The 20,815-nt window shown below is 43.0% G+C and overlaps 1 protein-coding gene across 5 annotated transcripts in view; it reads left to right on the top strand.

Annotated features, from left to right (window-relative positions):
* Positions 1–1,374: 1,374 nt before the first annotated feature.
* Positions 1,375–20,815, top strand: part of masp1 (MBL associated serine protease 1) — a 126,566-nt gene continuing 107,125 nt past the window's right edge. For all 5 annotated transcript variants that reach the window (XR_011960872.1, XR_011960873.1, XM_072572204.1 and 2 more), the window contains exons 1-3: positions 1,375–1,495; positions 10,100–10,325; positions 20,238–20,412. Coding sequence is in view for 3 of the 5 variants with exons in the window: in XM_072572204.1 (XP_072428305.1) it covers positions 1,476–1,495; positions 10,100–10,325; positions 20,238–20,412 (421 nt within the window). In the remaining 2 variants the exon portion in view is untranslated. The remainder of the gene's footprint in view (positions 1,496–10,099; positions 10,326–20,237; positions 20,413–20,815) is intronic.

The following is a 20,815-nucleotide window of genomic DNA, read 5'->3' on the forward strand; positions in this document are numbered from 1 at the left end:
CCCTCTGCACTTCCTACTCAGTCACTGGGAATACACCTCAACTGTTCCTGCACCATCAATAATGGTTCTTGTCTCCACTTAAGTCATACTCAGTCCCTCCCATTGCCTCACTGGAAGGTTAAATTGACTGAAACTCGCAGATTGATGCTTCCACATCACCTTGACTCACCTACCTGTAATTCTTGGACTGGTTACTCTTTACTCATTTGATTGACCTTGAACAACCCTTCTGATTGGAATTGGAATTGACTGACAGTGGTGATGCCCCTGACTGATCATAGTCCCCCTTGACTTCTTTAAAGATTGCTCCTCTTGACTTTCGCACATCTTCATTGAAATCATTCTCTTGGTCCAACCAGGAAAGAGATATTGCTGGAACTGGTGCTGGGAAATGAGGTGGTTTAAATGGACCATGTATTTATGTGGGATTACAACATGACTGGTACCTGCCCACTTTTCACTCATGAAGCACATGCAGTGTGTTTGCTACATATGATAGAATGCTTTTGTTCTTTTTTCCCCCAACATTTCCAGCTCCATAATCCCCCAAGGATCTCTGCGCTCCTCTAACTCAGAGCTCTTGAACATCCCTAACTTCAGTTGACATGCCTTACCTCCATCTTCCTGGCACTAACTTGTGGAAGTATCTTCCTAAACCTCTTCACCTCATTTTGCTCCTTTCAAACCTTTCTATAAATCTAACTCTTTGACAGAACCCTGTCTTAATAACATGTTATGTGACATGTAACAGTGTCTGCTTCAAAACACTTAAAAGGTTTTAATTCATTTATGGGGTGTAGGTGCCGTGAGTGGGGTAAGATGGGGCAGTAGGTGATGGTCCAATGAGGGACCAGAGGATGTAGACAATGGGGGGGTGAGGGTCTAGTGAGGAGGGTATTAGGGTGTGTGTAGTGAGGGGAGTGAGGGATGAGCATGTAAAGTGAGGGGATGGGGGGTATGTTGAGAGAGTGATTGTGTATAAAGTGAGGAGAGTGAGGGTGTAGTGAGGGCATTGAGGATGTAAAGTGAGGAGTGTGAGGATATAGTGAAGGTGGGGAGTGTGTAGTAGGGGTGAGTGTGTAGAGGGAGTGAGCATGTAGAGCAGGGGAGAGAGTGTGTGTGTGTGTGTAGTGAGACATGAGTGTGTAAAGTGAGGGTAGAGTGTGTAATGAAGGGTTGAGTGTGTAAAGTAAGGAGAGTGAATTGAGCGTGTGTGTTTCAAGTGAGAGATTAGTGTGTAGATGGTAGTGAGCGTGTAAAGTGAGGGCTGTCTGGACCTGGCCCGGTGACTGCGAGAACGCAGTGCTCTAGTTGCTGGGATGTGCCAGCAGCTGGAGTTTGACTCGAGGGGGTGGGGATGGGGAGTGGGGGGAGCTGTAGCTCCATCGAAGATTTGGACTTTCTGTTCTCTTTGTGACTGCGGGACCCAGAGCCGGGAACGCGACGTGAATGAGAGCGGCTCCAGGAGCTGGGCAATGCGAACAGGCGGCATGGGGTGAGTACGGGGGGCAGACTGCGGGCTGCCTGGCCCGGCCAGGGTCACTCTCTTTGTGCCGGGTGGGGTGGCGGGGAGGGATCGAGAGCGCTCCCTTTGTGTGGCCGCAGCCCGGCTTTACAACTCCCCAAGTGGAAAGTTCAGTCCCGGACTCTCTCCGCCGTCAGGCCGCTGCTTTGACTTTCCCAGCTCCCAGTGTTAAACACACTGAAATCAAAGTGAAACTGTACCAACTCCTGACATTGTTCCAGCCACTGCCCGCAATGAGGCCATTCAGCCAATCGAGTCTATTCTCGACAGAGATCAATACCAGATTCCTGCTCACATTCACTCAACAACGTCCTTCAATCTCAATGTTGACATCTTGCATAAGGAATGCTGATTTCGCCTGAGAGATTAACGGGCATCTACTGAGAATCGTTCAGTAACAGAGCAGAATATAAAAGTTGGCAGGCTATGAGCAGGGAACCTGCATGGTTCCAACTGCTGACAAATCTGTAGCAATGATGTGGCTGGGGGAGTGGGGGTTGGGTCGTTTTTCCAAATAATATTCCCAAGTTTGCTGCAAACACAAGAGTGTGTGACTCTGAAGGGACTTGTAGGACAGGCTTCCACGAAATTTAGTCAGGCTGAGTAAGTGGGCAGGAGCATGGCAGAGGGAATATAATGTGGATACGTCTGGGGTTAGGAAACACAAGCACAGAATATTTCTGAAATGATGAAGCAATTAAAAAAAAAGTGTTGCTGTCCAAAAGATCCAAGGTAGGAAGGTGCTCTTCTTGTTCATAAGTCACCGAATTCTAGCACACAGGTGCGGCAAGTAGTTTGGAAGGTAAACAGCATGTTAACCTTGGTTACACAAGGATTTCACTACATCAGCAAAGACTCTTACAGCAACTATACATAAAACTGGCTAAACCATTCCTGAGGATTGAGTGCAGTTATGGTCCCATTCCGTGATCCTGTAGTTCTGAGGAAGGGTCAATTGACGTGAAACATTAACTCTGATTTCTCTGCACAGATGCTGCCAGACCTGCTGAGCTTTTTCAGCAATTTCCGTTTCAGTCCCTAATCCTACAGAGCTGGGCTCCCCAAAGTAGAGGTTATGAACCCCAAGTGGGGTCCCAGGCTGTACTTTTGAGGTTCATGATCTCTGAGGAAGCATTGGCAGCTGTGGAGCCCTCCAGCTGAGCCATAAGAGTTGCACTCTGTCTTGAACAGACCCCCTGCTGACTCAATTCTCACGAGAGGTTGTGACAATTTAAAAGGCTCAAAAATGGAGTTACATTGGGAAACACTGTCAAAGAATACAGTTCATCTGTGGAATTCCCTGCCCAGTGTTATGGTTGAGGCTATCACGTCGAATGTTTTTAAGGCAAAAATATATAGATCTTTGAGCAGTAAAGGAATTCAGAGTTATAGTGAACAGGCGGGTTGGTGGAGCTGAGTCAACAAAGAGATCAGCCATGATTTTATTGAATATTGGCTCAAGGGGCCAGATGGTCTACACCTGTTCCTGTTTTGTGTGATCTTATGTTCACCAGATTACTGGCATTGTGGGACTGTCCTACAAGGAGACATTGAGGAGACTTCTCTGGAGTTTCAAAGAATAAAAGGCAATCTCATAGAAACTTGAAAAATTCTTAAAGGGATAGACAGGGTAAATGCGGAAAGAATCATTTCCCCAGGCTGTTGATTATAAGCTAGGGACATAGAATCAGGGATAGGCCCTTTCGGACTGAGATGAGGAAGAATTTCTTTACTCTGAGAATGTTGACTCTTTGGAATTCTCAATCTCACATTTTTTAAAAAATGTGAAAACAGGCCCTTCAGCCCAACCAGTCCACACTGACCCATTCCCCTACATTTACCCCTAACTAATGCACCTAACCTACACATTTCTGAACACTTTGGGCAATTTAGCATGGCCAATTCACCTAACCTGCACATTTTTGGATTGTGGCGGGAACCCATTCAGACATGGCAAGAACGTGCAAACTCCTCACAGACAGTCACCTGAGGCTGGAAGCAAACCCGGTCCCTGGTGCTGTGAGGCAGGAATGCTAACCACTGAGCCACCATGCCACCTGTGGAAGCTCAGTCATTAAGAATGTTTCAACAAAACTTGATAGGTTTCTAGCTTTTAATGACGACAAGCGATATGGGGATGGTGTGGGGAAATGCCATTGAAATAAATGATGAGCTATGATTAGAATGGTGGAACAGGCTCAAGGGGCTGAGTGGCCTGTTCCTGGTCCCTACTTATTCTGTTCCATGAATGAACAACAAAAGAATTCACTGCCTGGTCTCAGCAGCAACTTGAGAAAGTAGGTCTTGTTTGGATGCAGCAGCACTAATCCAGAATCTGGATGTATTGGGTGCCTGGCTTCAAAGTAGCTTACACTCTCCCTCGCTCATGCACTCACTCACACTTACACTCACACTATTGTCACACTCACACAATCATTCACGCACTCACACACAAAAGCTTATATGATGCCCTGTTTGAATCAGAAATTAATTTAGTGAGGTTGAAAATGTAATACTGCTCTGAGGGAATGCCATGCATATGATGTGGCAGGGCAGTTGCTGAGACCATATTTTGCCTCATGGAGGATTTTAAATCAAGGGGCACAGTTTCAAAATAAATGATATCCCATTTAAGATGGAGGTTATAAGAAATTTCTTCTCTCAGATGATTGTTCATTTTTAGAATTCAAATTCACAATGAGCAGTTGAGGTTGGATCACTAAATATATTCAAATCTGATTTTGACAGAATTTTGATTGACCTGGGATTCAAGAGTAATGACAGGAATGTGGAAATTAGGCCATAACTTGATCAACTTCTGGATTAGTGGTGCTGGAAGAGCACAGCAGTTCAGGCAGCATCCAAGTAGCTTCGAAATCGATGTTTCGGGGAAAAGCCCTTCATTGTTTTTACCTCATAACTTGATCAACCATGGCCTGAGTGAATATTGCAGCAAGTTGGAGAGGCTGAATGGTCTACTCCTCCAATTTCTTCTAATCAGGTGATCCTTGCAGAGACTGGCTGCAAACTGATCATAATTGTGTTAAATATTCCATAAAATTATAAGGTATTTAAAAGGTCAAGAAAAATTACGTGAACAACATTTATTCAATTTGATTGCAGATATTATTACGAGGAAGAAGTAGGCTGTTGCCAGGGAAGGCATTCACCAGAGAGTGGATTGCTGCAAGTAAAGCAAAAACCATATTTTAGACATGTAATGGGAATTGTCAATCGACTTCTTGATAGCAGCAATGAAATTACAGATTGGACTAATTCATGGACTAGAGCAGTTTGTAACTGAAGCATAGTTATTTTAAGAAGAAGTTTTAATTTCCATATAGATTAAGACACACTGCTCCACAATCAGAAAGTTGGTGAATTTCTTCAGTGTATTGATGCTAGATCTCTGTAGCAACATCTTTTAGAATCAGTAAGAGTGCAGGCTATTCTAAGTTTATTAATGAGTACTGAGCCAAAGCTAATAATCCTCTGTAAGAGGTCTTTTAACTGACAGTAAGCATAATATGAATAAATTCTGTGTTGGATAAGAAGAGGTACACAGTAACTCTGATTACTAATAACATTAATGTTAATTTTAGCAGGATGGGACAGAAACTGAAATAGCAAATTGGTTAAAGCTGTTATCAGGTAAAACTACAGATAAACAATGAAAGGTGTTCAAAATTATTAAATTTGATACAGGACCATCCAGCAGTCTCTATGAATGATAATAGCTTTAGTCAATTGCAAAGTTGAAATGTAAAATACAACTAACAGGATATATATAAGTGTAAAGTTTAGTCGAATTGGGGATTGGTAGAGAAACAAAGACAAAAAAGGCAAACAAATCCCAATAACAGCTTCAGAAAAGCTATTCTAACAGGGGGAGTTAAGAGAAATGTTGTGAAAGTAGGGGACAATGTAGTCAGAGCAATGGACACAATTCTCTGTAGCTAAGATTGGAGGTCCAGACAGCTGCGTTCCTTGTTATATACCAAATGATAACTGTATTTGAATAAAATTGATGTCCATACTTTTATGTGAGAGCTTTATTTTAGTTAGCACACTCCACAAAATTCGCATTCCACTGATTACAAGCTATGTTTATATAACCAATTCAAGCCCAGTTAACATTTAATTAATATACTGCATCCATCAACTGTTCCTTCATTCCATTACGTTTCAGGCATTCCTTGAACTACATTAGATAAACATTGCCAAGAGCTGAGGTTCAGGACTCCTCTGTGGGCAGAAGTATAACTTGCAGTGGGAGGAGGAATGTCCAGTTGCTAAGGTCCACGTAGGTACCAATGCCAATGACAGAACAAAGAAAGAGGTTCATACAGAGTATGAGCAACTAGGGTCTAAATTAAGATGCATAACCTCAAAAGGTAATAACCCCTGGATTATTAACTAAAGCACAGCAAATGAGCGTATAATAAATAAAGGTTTCTATCATGGGGCACTGGGAAACATCATGGTAACTGAATAACTTGGGACCTGGACTGTGCTGGAACCAGAGTTCCAGTGAGTCATTAATAGTGAGGACTTTAAACTAAATAGTGAAGGCTTAATGAGTGGGCAAGCACATGGCAGATAATGTAATGTCCATGAATGAAATATTATCCATTTTGTTATGAAAATCGGATATCCAAAATATTTTTTGAATGAGAGGTTGGAAAATATTGATGTGCAAAAGAACCTGGGAGTCACTGTTCACAAAACAATAGGAAATGACATCACCAACCGAAGGAAAGCTAAACACCTAAATAGCAAGTGGTCATAACACTAGTGCTTCACTGGAGGCTCACTGACGATGTTACCTACGATGTTGACAAAATGTCTGAAAACGAACCATCCAGCTCAGCAAGCAAACCTATACCCAGAACCTCAACCTGAACTACACATCTTCTCAAAACTCGTGAAATATATTCTGTCAGAAGGTTATGAGTCTTTGGAACGCCCTTCCTGAAAAGGTGGTGGAAACAGAATTTTTTTTTGAAGAGCATCCCTACAGTGTGGAAACAGGCCCTTTGGCCCAACAGGTCCACACCGATCCTCCAAAGAGTATTCCACCCAAAATCATTCCACTACCCTATTACTCTACATTTACCCCTGAATAATGCACCTAACCTACACATCCCTGAATACTATGGGCAATTTAGCATGGCCAATTCACCTGACCTGCACATCTTTGTATAGTGGGAGGAAACCCACACAGACACAGTGAGAATGTGCAAACTGCACATAGTCAGTCACCCAAGACTGGAATCAAACCTGGGTTTCGAGCACTGTGAGGTAGCAGTGCTAACCACTGAGGCACCGTGCCGTTAATTCTTGTATATTTTTCAGGAAAAGTTAGATAGATTTTTGTTCAGCACAAATGGGTGAAAGGTTAACAGAGGCAGGCAGGAATGTGAACCTTTGGTTATATTCATCTTATTTAATGGCAGATCAGGCTTGAGGGGCTAAATAGCCCATTTCTGTTCTTGATTTGAATGCGTATGTGTGATATACAAATATAGTACAATGCAGATATAACCTTGTGTATTCATATATTTAGTTTCCAGGACACATATATGTGCCACACTGCAAACTCAAATTACAACTCGAACTTGGTTGTCTATTTAATTCATTGCACATCCTTGATTATTCAGAAAATGCTATCCAATTACAGAATCAAATCTAATGTCAGATAATGTTTTGTGAGTTTTTCAAGTGCATGCTAGTTGGATTGATGCAAACAGCCAAAGAATATTCCATTTGGTACGAGCTACTACTCTTTGGGACATAGGAGAAAGTGAGGACTGCAGATGCTGGGGATCAGAGCTTAAAAATGTGTTGCTGGAAAAGCGCAGCAGGTTAGGCAGCAAAGGAGAAAGAGAATCAACGTTTTGGGCATAAGCCCTTCTTCAGGAATGAGGAGGGTGTGCCAAGCAGGCTAAGATAAAAGGTAGGGAGGAGGGACTTGGGGGAGGGGCATTGGGAATGCAATAGGTGGAAGGAGGTTAAGGTGAGGGTGATAGGCCGGAGAGGGTGTGGGGGCGGAGAGGTCAGGAAGAAGATTGCAGGTCAAGACGTCGGTGCTGAGTCTGAGGGTTGGGACTGAGGAAAGGTGGGGGGAGGGGAAATGAGGAAACTGGAGAAATCTGTATTCATCCCTTGTGGTTGGAGGGTTCTTAGGCGGAAGATGAGGCGCTCTTCCTCCAACCGTCGTGTTGCCATGGTCTGGCGATGGAGGAGGCCAAGGACCTGTATGTCCTTGGTGGAGTGGGAGGGGGAGTTAAAAGTGTTCAGTCACGGGGTGGTTGGGTTGGTTGGTGCGGGTGTCCCAGAGGTGTTCTCTGAAACGTTCCGCAAGTCGGCGGTCTGTCCCCCCAATGTAGAGGAGGCCACATCGGGTGCAGCGGATGCAGTAAATGATGTGTGTGAAGGTGCAGGTGAATTTCTGATGGATATTGAAGGATCCCTTGGGCCCTTGGAGGGAAGTGAGGGGGGAGGTGTGGGCGCAAGTTTTGCATTTTTTGCGGTTGCAGGGGAAGGTGCCGGGAGTGGAGGTTGGGTTGGGTGGGGGGTGTGGATCTGACAAGGGAGTCGCAGAGTGAGTGGTCTTTCCAGAACGCTGATAGGGGTGGGGAGGGAAATATATCCCTGGTGGTGGGGTCCGTTTGGAGGTGGCGGAAATGACGAAGGATGATCCAATGTATCTGGAGGTTGGTGGGGTGGTAGGTGAGGACTAGTGGGGTTCTGTCCTGGTGGCGATTGGAGGGGCGGGGTTCGAGGGCGGAGGAGCAGGAAGTGGAGGAGATGCGGTGGAGAGCATTGTCAACCACGTCTGAGGGGAAATTGCGGTCTCCAACCACAAGGGATGAATGCAGATTTCTCCAGCTTCCTCATATCCCCTCCCCCCACCTTTTCTCAGTCCCAACCCTTGGACTCAGCACCGACTTCTTGACCTGCAATCTTCTTTCCGACCTCTCCGCCCCCACCCCCTCTCCGGCCTATCACCCTCATCTTAACCTCCTTCCACCTATTGCATTCCCAACGTCCCTTCCCCAAGTCCCTCCTCCCTAACTTTTATCTTAGCCTGTTTGGCACACCCTCCTCATTTCTGAAGAAGGGCTTATGCCCGAAACATCGATTCTCTTTCTCCTTTGATGCTGCCTGACCTGCTGCGCTTTTCCAGCAACACATTTTTAAGTTTGGGACATAAGGCTTACATATCTGGCATCACAATAGCACTGAAATTTATACACCATCTTACTCATTTGAGTGATAACGGAACATCTTTTTGGTATGATGGCAGCATTCATTTAACGGCACATCACTCACATTGCTACTACTTAATTCCACGGTTGAACAAGCATTAATGTGAGGTGAGATTGGTAATAGGGTGACTAACCTATGCCAAGATCTACTCTGCACTTGGTCTGGACTGTGCAAATTTCTTTACTTTTTTGATTTGATCTGTTGATGCTGTTATATTGCTTTAATAGATGACTACACTATAAACTCACTTAAGCAAAAATGGTTTGGCAACACAATTAGTGACCTCACTAAATATGTAGTAAATCTCTCTGACCACATGCTATCTGAACGCAATGAGTTTATCCTTGCATGTGATTTCAGTTTGGTGTGCCTTGACCCCACATCAGACAGGAAGAAATATTTGCTGAGCTAGGATCTCTTAGTTCCCAGTAATTCCAACACAAACCAATGTCCACTGAAAACATAAATCCCTGAAGGCACACCTAGCTGATTGAATGTACACATATAATGAGGTTCCCAAGTGACTGGTCTGATTTTCATGTGCAATCTTGATGTTTGACAGCATTAAGAGGCCTCAAAGCCAACACTGATATACAAATCAGTCATCCCAACAATGACTGGAATAAGTCATCTTTAACCGTGTGCCTACATCTGCAAAATGCAAGCCATCTTTAAATACTGCATCCATTGGACCTGGTGCATAGAATGACCAGACAGCCTTTCTCAAAAGCAAGCTATCAAAACACTTGCTGAACTGTGAAGAGCAATGAGTTACCTGGTGATGTTATGGTAGGGTGCATCCTCACATTCACTGCGTCTGTGTACGTACAGGCTGTCCAACCCTCACAAATGTGATTTACAATTCTGCCCGATCTTATCTATGAAGCATTTCTTCACCTAAAAGTTGGGACAATTCTTAAGTTCTCAAAATCCCACCCCACTGACTTAAAAAAAATTCAGTCTGACACCGCTGAGTTTCTCTGCCAAGTTTATTAATGGATATGGAGCCAGGTGGAACTAGGTACAGATCATCCATGATCGTATTGAATGATAGAACACATGTGAGGGGCTGAATGGCCTCCTCCAGTTCTCCGAATAGCCTCCTATCTATATGGTGTGAGTCTATATATCAGTCTTCATTTGTTCATTGTTGATCTGATTTATTTTACAGCACTGTGCAAATGAAGAAATGTTTGACTCTGGTTGTTAATTCTCGTCCCTCCACTCCCTTGGTTCCTGCCCTCCACTTTCAGTGATTTAAACATCTTGCCTCTAATCAATTCTCTTTTTTTCCTTTGGCAGATGCTTCTGGTTGTTTGTGCTGTGCCTCTTCTCCCCAGCTGGAGCAAACTTCACTGAACTGACCGGGATGTTTGGGCAGATTCAGTCTCCCAATTACCCAGAAGGTTACCCAAGTGATTTAGACTCAACCTGGAATATCACAGTTCCTACGGGATTCCGAATCAAACTCTATTTCATGCATTTTGATCTGGAGCCTTCCTATCTTTGTGAATACGATTATGTGAAGGTGAGATGGAAACTCACACTATTACCAGCCCAGTTGATATTCTGTATATTCCTGATCTCTCTGTCGATAGCTCAGTTAACAATGCAGGATATATAAATGCCTTTGGACACAGAGGAAAACTTTAAGCTGTCAAATGTTGATTCATAGAAACAATGCAAAGTTCAGAAAAAAATCAATCTGTCACTTTAACACAAACATGATCACTCAGTTCTTGACACAAACATATGCCCAATGGACAATCCAAAATACTTTTGAAAAGGAAGTGAAGAATAACTAAATAAGGTTAAGGATCAGATTGAAGAGGATATGGGGAACATTGTAATTAGTGGAGTGCTACAGCAATCAGCGCTGGGGCCACAATTATTCACGGTCTGTATTAATGCCTTGGCTGATGGAAATGAATGTATTATTGCAAAATTTGTAGATGACATAACAGTAGGTGGGAAAGCAAGTGGTGAGGATTACAAAGAGTTTGCAGAGAAATATCGACAGGTTAAATGAGTGGGCAAAAATGTGGCAGATGAAATACAATGTGGGAAGATGTGATCTTATGCACATTGGCAGGAAGAATACAAGAGCTGAATATTACTTAAATGGAGAAAAAACAACTACAGAAAGTTGTAATTGGCTGCAGCACATAGAGATATGGGGTCCACTTGCATAAATCACACGAAGCTAACATATCAGTTGAGTAGGTAATAGGGAAGGTATTTGGAATGTTGACCTTTATTTCAAAGGGATTGGAGTAAAAAATATAGGGAAGTCTTGCTAAAAGTATATACGGCTGTGGTTAGAACACATCTAGAATACTGTGGGCAGCTTTGGTCCCCCTACCTGAGAAAAGACATATTGACATTATAGGCAGTCCTGATAAGGTTCACTAAATTAATCCCAACTTTGGATGGAGGAACTCAATTTGCCAATGGCCTGCTTCTGTTCCTGTGTCTTATGGCCTTATGGTCTTAATTATTTCTGATCTATACACAAACTGATTCTACATATTGATATCCAGAACCCAAACCATTTCTGACCACAGTGCTTTATCTGCTCCTTTAACCAGGGCTACTCTACCTCCTTTTCCTTTTCTTCTGTTCATCCAAAATATCAAACACACTTCAATATTTTCAGTCTTGGTCATCTTTCAACCATGTCTCTGATATTGCCAACAACATTACACTCATTTACTTTGTTTGTGCTGTCAATATTTCCTTCTTCCCAAGAATGTTGCATGCATTCAGATAAAGAGCCATTGAGTTCTACTTTTGTCAACTTTGACCATATTTGCTGGTGCACACTGTTTGTTTGTGCTCAGTCCCTTCCTGTCACACCCTAACAATCATTACCCTAGTCGTTACCCTGCACTATTGCCTTGACTGTTCTTGATACTTGGCGAAAGTGAAGACTGCAGATGCTGGAGATCAGAGTCAAGATTAGAGTAGTGCTGGAAAAGCGTAGCAGGTCAGGCAGCATCCGAGGAGCAGGAAAATCGATGTTTCGGGCAAAAGCCCTCCATCAGGAATGAGGAGATATTCTTGATACTTTTCCAGATGACCCTCCCACCCCATTTAGTTTAAAGCCCTCCCTGCAACATTAGTTATATGTCTTGCAGAACTCTAGTCCTACTTATCTAGTCCTACCTATCTAGTCCAACATCGAGGGCCGAAGGGCCTATACTGCGCTGTATTTTTCTATGTTCTATGTTCTATAATTCAAGTGGACCATCCTAGCAGTTTAGTTCCCACTTTCCTTGGCACTGGTGCCAGTGACCCAAGAATCCAACCCAATTCTCCCAAAATGTCTTTGAGTCATTTATTCAACTGTTTGATCTTGTTCCCCTTATGCCAAATTACTCCTGGTTCAGACATAATTTAAAGTTTACTCCCTTTGTGGTTCCATTGTTTAACTTAGCCCCTACTTATAACCCCTCAGCAGAACCTCTTTCTTAGTCCTACCTGTGTTGTTGGTACCTACATGAAGTATGATAATTGGATCCTTCTCTTTCCACACTAATTCCTCACTCCAAGGCGTGACCAATAAAACTGGCAATGGACAGTCACCACGGACTTTGGGATTAGAGGAATGAAAGATATTGTTATTGGAACATATTCAACTCTGAGAGGGCTTGATAGGGCATGTGCTGTGAAGATGTTTCCCTCTTGTGGGGGAGTTCAGAACTACTGGTTGCAGTTTCAGAGTAAGGAGGCTTCCCATTTAAAACAGAGATGAGGAAAAATCTCTTCTGTCAAGGCTGAATTGGTTGGGCCATGTGCAGGTGGTTTTGATTGGTCAGCAGCTCAAAGAGGCATAATTTACTCTCGGAAATTAATGGAAGCCTGGTTTCTTACTAATTAAAGGACTGTTGACTAAACCTTTTTATTGTCTCGTGTGACATGAACATTGCTGGCTGGCTAACATTTATTGCTCATATCTAGTTGTCCTTGAGAAGATGGTCTGAGCTGCCTGCCTGAAATGCTGCAGTCGGTGTACTGTGCCTAGGTCAATGCCTAGTAGTCAGTCTAGTTTCATTGGTTGTTACTTCATCATGGTTGAGCAGCTTGCTAGACCATTTTAGAGGGCATTTGAGAGTTATTCGAATTGCTGGGGTCTGGAGTTATGTGTGGGCTGATTTCCTTTCTGAAGAACATGAGGGAACCAGATGGTTTCATGATCATTAGATTCTTAATTCCAGACTTTTTTTTAAAAAATGGAATACAAATTCTACCATGACAGGATTCAAACCTGGGTTTCTGGGATGTAAGCTAAATTTCTGGATTAATAGGGTGGCATGGTGGCTCAGTGGTTAGCGCTGCTGCCTCATACCACCCGGGTGCCAGGTTCAATTCCAGCCTCAGCCAACTGGCTGTGTGGAGTTTGCACATTCTCCCTGCATGGGTTTCCTCCCACAGTCCAAAGATGTGCAGATCAGGAAAATTGGCCATGTTAAATTGCCCATAGTGTTCGGTGCATTAGTAAGAGGGGAAATGGGTCAGGGTGGGTTACTCTTTGGAGGGTCAGTGTGGACTGAATGGGCCAAAGGGCTTGTTTCCACATGTAGGGAATCTAATCTAATAGTCCACTAGGCCATGTTGTCCTCTAACCTCATTCACACCCTCTCCCAGAGAATCCCATCTTTCTTACAATCTGGTAACCAAAACCTCATGCAACACTCCAGCTTTGACCTAATTAATATCTTCTACAGTTCCACCATAAATTCCCTGCTCTTGAGTTTAATGTCTCCAACTAATAAAGGCAAATATCCCATAAGTTCTTAATCAATATATCCACCCATAATTCTGGCACCAATATCTGTGGATATGCACACTAAGATCCCTCTAATCCTCTGTATTTGTTTGGGTCAATGTGTGTTCCCGTGCCTTGTAAGTCTACCTAAAATGCATCACCTCTCCCTTTTTAAGATTAAATTCCATTTGCCTTTGTTCTGCCCATCTATATCACCCTATTACCTAAAGCTTTCCTCTTCGCTATTTATCACATCAGTTTTTGTGACACCTGCAAACTTATTGATCAAACCTCCTACATTCATGTCACAATCATTAATGTACACTACAAAGAACAAGGGGCCAGCAATGAGCCTTGCAGTATGTCAGTGGACACAAGCTTCCAGTCACATACATAATCTCTGTTTTTGATGCATCAGTTTCCTGCAACCAAAGCCAATTTTGGATCCAATCTACCAAATTGACCTGGATTCCATGGGTTGTCCCATGCAAGACTTTGTCAAAAAGACTACACTCGCTGCAGTACTGTCATCCACACATCTTGTCATTTCCCTTAATTACTCAATCATACCTATCAGACTTGATCTCTCTCTGACAAAGCTGACTATTCTTGAATAGTCCTTACTTTGGAGATTAATTCTGTCTCTCAGAATTTTCCTAGAATGGGGAATGGAGCTGGGGATAGCAATTAGATCAGCCATGATTGTATTGAATGAGGGAGCAGGCTCAAGGGGCTGAATGCCTCCTCCCATTTCTAATTTTTATAATGTAGTACTCAAACACTGCCACAGCAGATACAGCGTGTAACCTGTACTACTGATTTATACATCATGTGATTTCCAGCCATTCTTTGATTGCTCTTCTGAAAACGCATGATCAGGACATATTTACTGGAAAGTTCAAAATGCAAATAAATAATTAGCGACGACTAAGGGTTTGATAACAGTAAATGTTACCATCTCCAGATGCTAGTGTTGTTGTTGCTGCCAATGTGTGTAACTGATTCTGTTCCCAAACTTGGACCAATCAGTGACAAGGCTTACATTGTAAAGCAGCTGGAATGGTGGCTGAAACTCATTGGCTGATCTGCCAGCAGCTGTTCCCAATCATGACTTGACCAAATATTTGGAGCCTGAGGGAACCCAGAACAAAACAATTTTAACAAACAGAATCAAGGCCCCATGAGCAAAGTCACAAACAATCTGCTCCATTTCTTTGAACTGTTTGATAAAACACTTCTCCTCACCCAGACAGGGAGTGCTGCACTGTTAGAAGTTCAATACTTAAAGAGTATGACACTGTCAAAGGATCAGTACTGAGGGGACACTGTACTGTCAGAGGGTCAGTACTAAGGGAGCACTGGACCGTTGGAGGTTCAATACAAAGCCAGTACTGCGTTGTCAGAGGATCAGCACAGAGGGAGAGTAACACTATTGAAGGGTCAGTGGTGAGGGATCACTGTTGTCTCTGAGAGTCAGTACTGAGGGACTGTTGCATTGTCAGAGGATCACTGCTGAAGGAGTGCTACACTGTCGGAGGGTCAATATAGATGAAGCACTGCACTGTCAGACAATATTTATGAGGGAGTGTTGCACCGTCAGAGGATCAGTACTTAGAGAGCACTACTGTTGGTAGGTGAGTACTGAGGGAGCAGTGGTAGTCGAACACTCTATAGTCTGGGGTAGGCATTTTTGTGATCGTAAGTGAGACTCCAGGATGGTGTGCTGCCTTCTTGGTGCCGGGATCAAGAATGTTTCTGAAGGGCACAGGACATTCTGAAAGGAAGGGGGTCGAAGAGTGTGCGAATGACTTCATCATTCCTGATGAAGGGCCTATGCCCGAAATGTTAATTCTCTTGCTCCTCAGATGCTGCCTGACCTGCTGTGCTTTCCTAGCAACACACCCTCGACTCTGATCTCCAGCATCTGCAGTTCTCACTATCTGAAAGGAGGGGGTGAATAGCCAGAAATCGTGGTCCATATTGGAATTACCAACATAAATAGGAAGGACAATGAGGCCCTGCAAAAGGAATTTAGGGAGTTAAACAGCAAAATAAAAAGCAGAATCTCCAAGGATGTAATCTCAGGATTACTTCCCATGCCATTTGCCAGTGAGGCCAGATACGGGGAGATAATACAGCTGAATACATTGCCAAAGAGCTGGTGTGGGAGGGAGGGAATCGGATATCTGGATCATTGGGATCTCTTCCAGATCTGGTAAGACTTGTAGAAAAAAGACAGGTTGCATATAATATTGTACGGAGGTTTGCTAGTGCCACTTGAGAGGATTTAAACTAATGGGGGGGGATGGGAACCAGAGCAGTAGGTGGAGGAAAGGTGGAGGTTAATAGGATGAACAAGCAAGGCTGGTTTAATGAACAAGGCAGAACTATAAAAAGTGTATTGAGTAAGCCAGGAGGGAGAAATAATAAAATGATGCTGAAGGATAGGATAGAGTGTACAGCCAAAATTGGAGTTTGCCACACAAATGCATGGCATGTAAGGAACAAATTAAATGAGCTGCAGGCACAGATTTAAATTGAAAGTGATGATATAGTAGGTATTTCAGAATCATGGCTGCGGGATGGTCAGGGCTAGGTTTACAGGAGAGATAGAGAAAACGGCAGAGGAGATGGAGAGCATTACTGATTAGAAACAGAATCATTCCTATGATGAATGAGTGGAAACATCCAGTGGAGACCTTATGTAGTTATACAAAACCTTAATTAGACCCCACTTAAAATACTGAGAGCACATCTCAGGAAGGTTGTTTGGGCCTTGATGGGAGTTCAACACAGGTTTGCAAAGATGATACCTGGACCCCAGAGGTCAAGTCACATGGAGTAATTAGATAAATTAGGCCTTTGTTCTCTAGAATTTAAAAGGTTCAGGGTGATCCAATTGAGGTCTTCAGCACATTAACAGGGAAAGACAGGGTGGACACATATGATTTTTCATCTATTAATTACCACCAGTAAATCACTTGTGTTTCTGATTATTAAATTTACATGCACAACCAAACCACATCTCTCTACATTTTTTAATATCCAGCAGTACATGTACACAACTGAACAGGCATTTTTATTGCCCATCACCAAATTACCATGGTTTTTTTTTCAAATATTAACCATCACCAGTAAATCATCCATGGTTCCAATTGAATACTTTATGTTCAAAGCCTGTTAAGGGCAATGTATATCATCAAAAGGGAGGGAGAAATAGGGAGAACGGAAAGGGGGTTAAGCAAAGAGGAGAGAATTCCCTTTTTGAAAGCCATGATTAAATCTATCTCCACAATACTCTCTGGAAGTGCAATCCAGAACCTAACCGCTATCTGTTCAGATTATTTCTTATCAACCCTGTTCAGAAATTGAATTACACGTGTGCACAAATCAGAAATTGCTGCAAAACCTCAGCAGGTCTGGTGGCATTTGTGGAGAGGAAGCAGAGTTAACATTTCAGATCCAGTGACCCTTCTTCAATCAACTCAATCAACCCGAAACATTAACTCTGTTTTCTCTCCACAGATGCTGCTAGACCTGCTGAGTCTTTCCAGAGGGAGGGACATCACCACTGCACTAGACAAGCCCCAGTCCAACATTCATTAATTTATCTACGCAAATTCAACAATCTCACTCCCAGCACTAATAGGTTCAATTTATCTAAAGATTTCAGTTTCCATGCCTGGCTCAACAGACAAATGGAGTCTAGGGATTCAGCAACTGCAAAAAATATTTTCTAATCAGAGATGTTATGATACATCCTTGAAACAGGTGAGACTTGAACTCAGGCCTTGTGGCTCATTGATAGGAAACCTGTCACTATAACTATCAGCATCCACTCCATCTCTCTCCACATACTTGGCCAAAACCTCGGATTGAATCAGTGACCTTTACATCTTCTTTAAATCAACTGATCCATTTCAACTCCCATCTCTCTCTAAGGAGAGCATACTGTGTGAATTCACCTGCCTTTATTTTCCCCCCTCCCCCACCCAACCCCTCAGAATTTGTTTTCCTCAGAATATAATGCAATTACCACTTGAATAACTCCACTTCTGAGTCCCACTCGGGCAATGTTAAAGCCATGCAGCTGCTCAGAGGGTCCACGATTTTCAACATGCCATTGGCATCCAATTGACATCTGGTTCCAGAAGTCACTGCTGTGATGGGACCTTGGAGATCCATGTGGCAAAAGGAAGAATTAGGGGCAACATGGCCATTGAACAGTACATTGTAGATGCTCACCAGTTACTACATAAAAAACATTTCCTTATGTCACTTTTGCTTCTTCCACCCAGATGCCCTTTCTAATCCCACCTTCCTGCACATGGCCCATAGCCCTGTAGCTTACAGCATGCAAGGTGCAAATCCAGGTACTTCTTAAAACAGTTTAGGGTCTCTGCAGGCATCACCAATTTCGGCAATGTATTCCAGACTACCCAGCATTCTCTGCATAAAAAGGCTTTCCTCACATCACCTCCAGTTCTTCTGCCACTGAGCTTGAATCTATGACCTTTTGCTTTTGAACTCTGTGCTAAGAGAAAAAGGTTCCTCCTGTCTACTCTATTACTATGCCTCACAATTTTGTATACCTCCACCATGTCACCCCTCAGCCTTCTCTGATCCAAGGAAAACAACCTCAACTTCTTCAAACTCTCTTTGTAGCTGCAGTTCTCCAGTCCTGGCAACATTCTAGTAAATCTTCTCTGCACTCTCTCCAGAGCAATTATATCCTCCAGTAATGTGGTGACCAGAAACGCACACGATACTCCAGTTGTGGCCTCACTAGTGTCTAAAACAATTTCATTATTAGATCCTACTTTTATATGCTATACTGAGCAGTGTGGTGCCAACAGCATATGTTCAGTTCCCATCATCAGTTTGAGGTTACCATGTAGGACTCTCCTTCTCAATGTCTTCCCTTGCCTGAGGTCTGGTGACCCTCAGGTTAAATCACCACGTCACTTCTTTCTAATAAGAGAGCAGTCCCTATGGTCTGGCAAGACTATGGTGACACAACACAACAATGTTCTATACCTCTGCCAATGAAGGAGAGCATTCCATTGCTTCTTTACAATCATATTTAACTGTACTGCTACCATTAGGGACTTACGCATTTGCATGCCAAGTTCTCTCACTTCATCTACCGTTCTCAATATATTCCCGTTTATTGTGTATTTGCTTTTATTATTTGATCTCCCAAAATGCATTACCTCACACTTACCAGTGTTGAACTCCATCTGGCACTTTCCTCACCACTCCATCAACCCATCTATATGATTTTGGAGCTTATAGCTATTCTCTACACTATCCACGACGTAGCCAATTTTTGTGCCATCTACAAATTTCCCAGTTATGCCTCTATGTCCCATTCCAAATCATTAATGGATAAAACAAACACCAGGGGTGCAGACACCTAGCCCTGCACAATATCACTTGAAACAGCTTTCCATTTGCAAGGGCAGTAATCGACCATTACACCTTGTTTCTTGTTATTAAGCCAACTTTGGATCCAATTTGACACATTATTCTGTATCTGATGAGCTTTTATGTTTTTGACCAGTCTGTCAAGTGGGACCTCGTCAACTCCCTTGCTACAATCCATGGAGACAACATCCACTGCACTACCCTTATCGATCCTCTTTCTCACTTCCTCAAAGCATTCAAATTTGTAAGGCATGACTTTCAGTTAACAAAGCCATGCTGACTATCCCTGACTGTCCATGCCTAAGTTTCAGTTTATCTGATTTGTCAGGATTGATGTTAACAATTTTTTCCACCAACAAAGTAAGATTAACTGGCCTGTAATAGTTTGGCATTTGTTTTGTGCCCTTTTTAAACAGCAAAACCATTTTTTGCATTCTACATTCATTAATTAAAGTTAAATACCACCAACAGCCATGGTGAGTTTGAACCCGTTCCCAGATCATTAGTCTGAATTGCAGGATTACTGACATTACCATTACACCACAATCTCTGCACATGAGCTAACTCTGGCTCCGTAGCAAGGACAACATGGTATCAGCATTGAACTGAGGCACTGAATGATGATCATGAGATTCTCCCCCTCTATAATCAAAGAGTCCTGAGGTACATCTGATGTCCCCAGTGACACTGCTTCAGCACAGGGCTGAGCTGAATTACAGTTGTGCTGTTTGTGACAAACATGGAAAGTTTCTCTGATCCCGTGAGATCATGGATCAGCTCAGGAATAAACAGCTAAAATTGAACAAACTGATGAAAAAGTGCAAGAATGTAAATTGCTCTGAAAGTCATCTTGAAGATGTGGTGAAAATCAAACTCAAATTGCCTCAGATTTCTTGAAGTAATCTTTTTCCCAAGGTGCTAAGTTTCTAACAAGACACTGAGTGAGTGTGTGTGTGCGTGTGTGTATGTGTTACTGTTTCACAATCTCTGATTCATTGTGCTCAGGAAACCTGTTATATTTTGATGCTTGACACAACGTTTGCCATGGAAACAGGCAGTGCTGAGTCAGAATCTGAGGAGAGAAGCCTTTGCACTGAGAGTCATCAAAGAGATTATGTCCTGAAAATTGAAGAGTTGCAGGAGGGTTTGGATTAACAAGATGGCTGTGGAGAATGGAACTTAAGAATGAAAAGTGGGATCTTCCATTCCTTGTCTGTGGTGCTAAAATCTCTCTTTTGATTCTAGGTCATGTCTGATGATTTGCAGGAAACGTTTTGTGGCAGAGAGAGTACTGACACTGAACGAATCCCTGGCCAAGAGTTTGTCTTAACAAACAGCAACACCATGACTGTTACGTTCAAGACAGATTTTTCCAACGAGGAGCGATTTACTGGCTTTGAAGCTCATTATTCTGCTGTCGGTGAGTTGCTTTTTAGTCTGTTCATCAGATTATGATCCCAAAGCATGAGTATCAAACAGTAGGTGGAATCTTGTGACTTCTCTCTGGCTAGATTAGTGGCAGAGGACATTTAGTCAGGACAGTCACAAGTGGGGATTCTGTCACCTTGCAGTCTTTACTCCCATCAGTTTGGGAATGGGAAGGCATCTGGACAGCAGCACATATGCACCAGGTGAATGCTGGCACAGTGGTTAGCACTGCTGCTTCATTACATCAGTGACCTGGGTTCAATTCCACTCTCTGGTAACTGCTCATGTGGAGTTTGCACATTCTCCTTTTGTTGTGTGGATTTCCCCTGGGTGCTTTGGTTTCCTCCCCAGTCCAAGGATGTGCAGGTTAGGTGGATCAACTATCCTAAAATTTC

This window comes from Chiloscyllium punctatum, chromosome 6 (genome assembly GCF_047496795.1).
Source record: "Chiloscyllium punctatum isolate Juve2018m chromosome 6, sChiPun1.3, whole genome shotgun sequence".
Classification (NCBI taxonomy): Eukaryota; Metazoa; Chordata; class Chondrichthyes; order Orectolobiformes; family Hemiscylliidae; genus Chiloscyllium; species Chiloscyllium punctatum.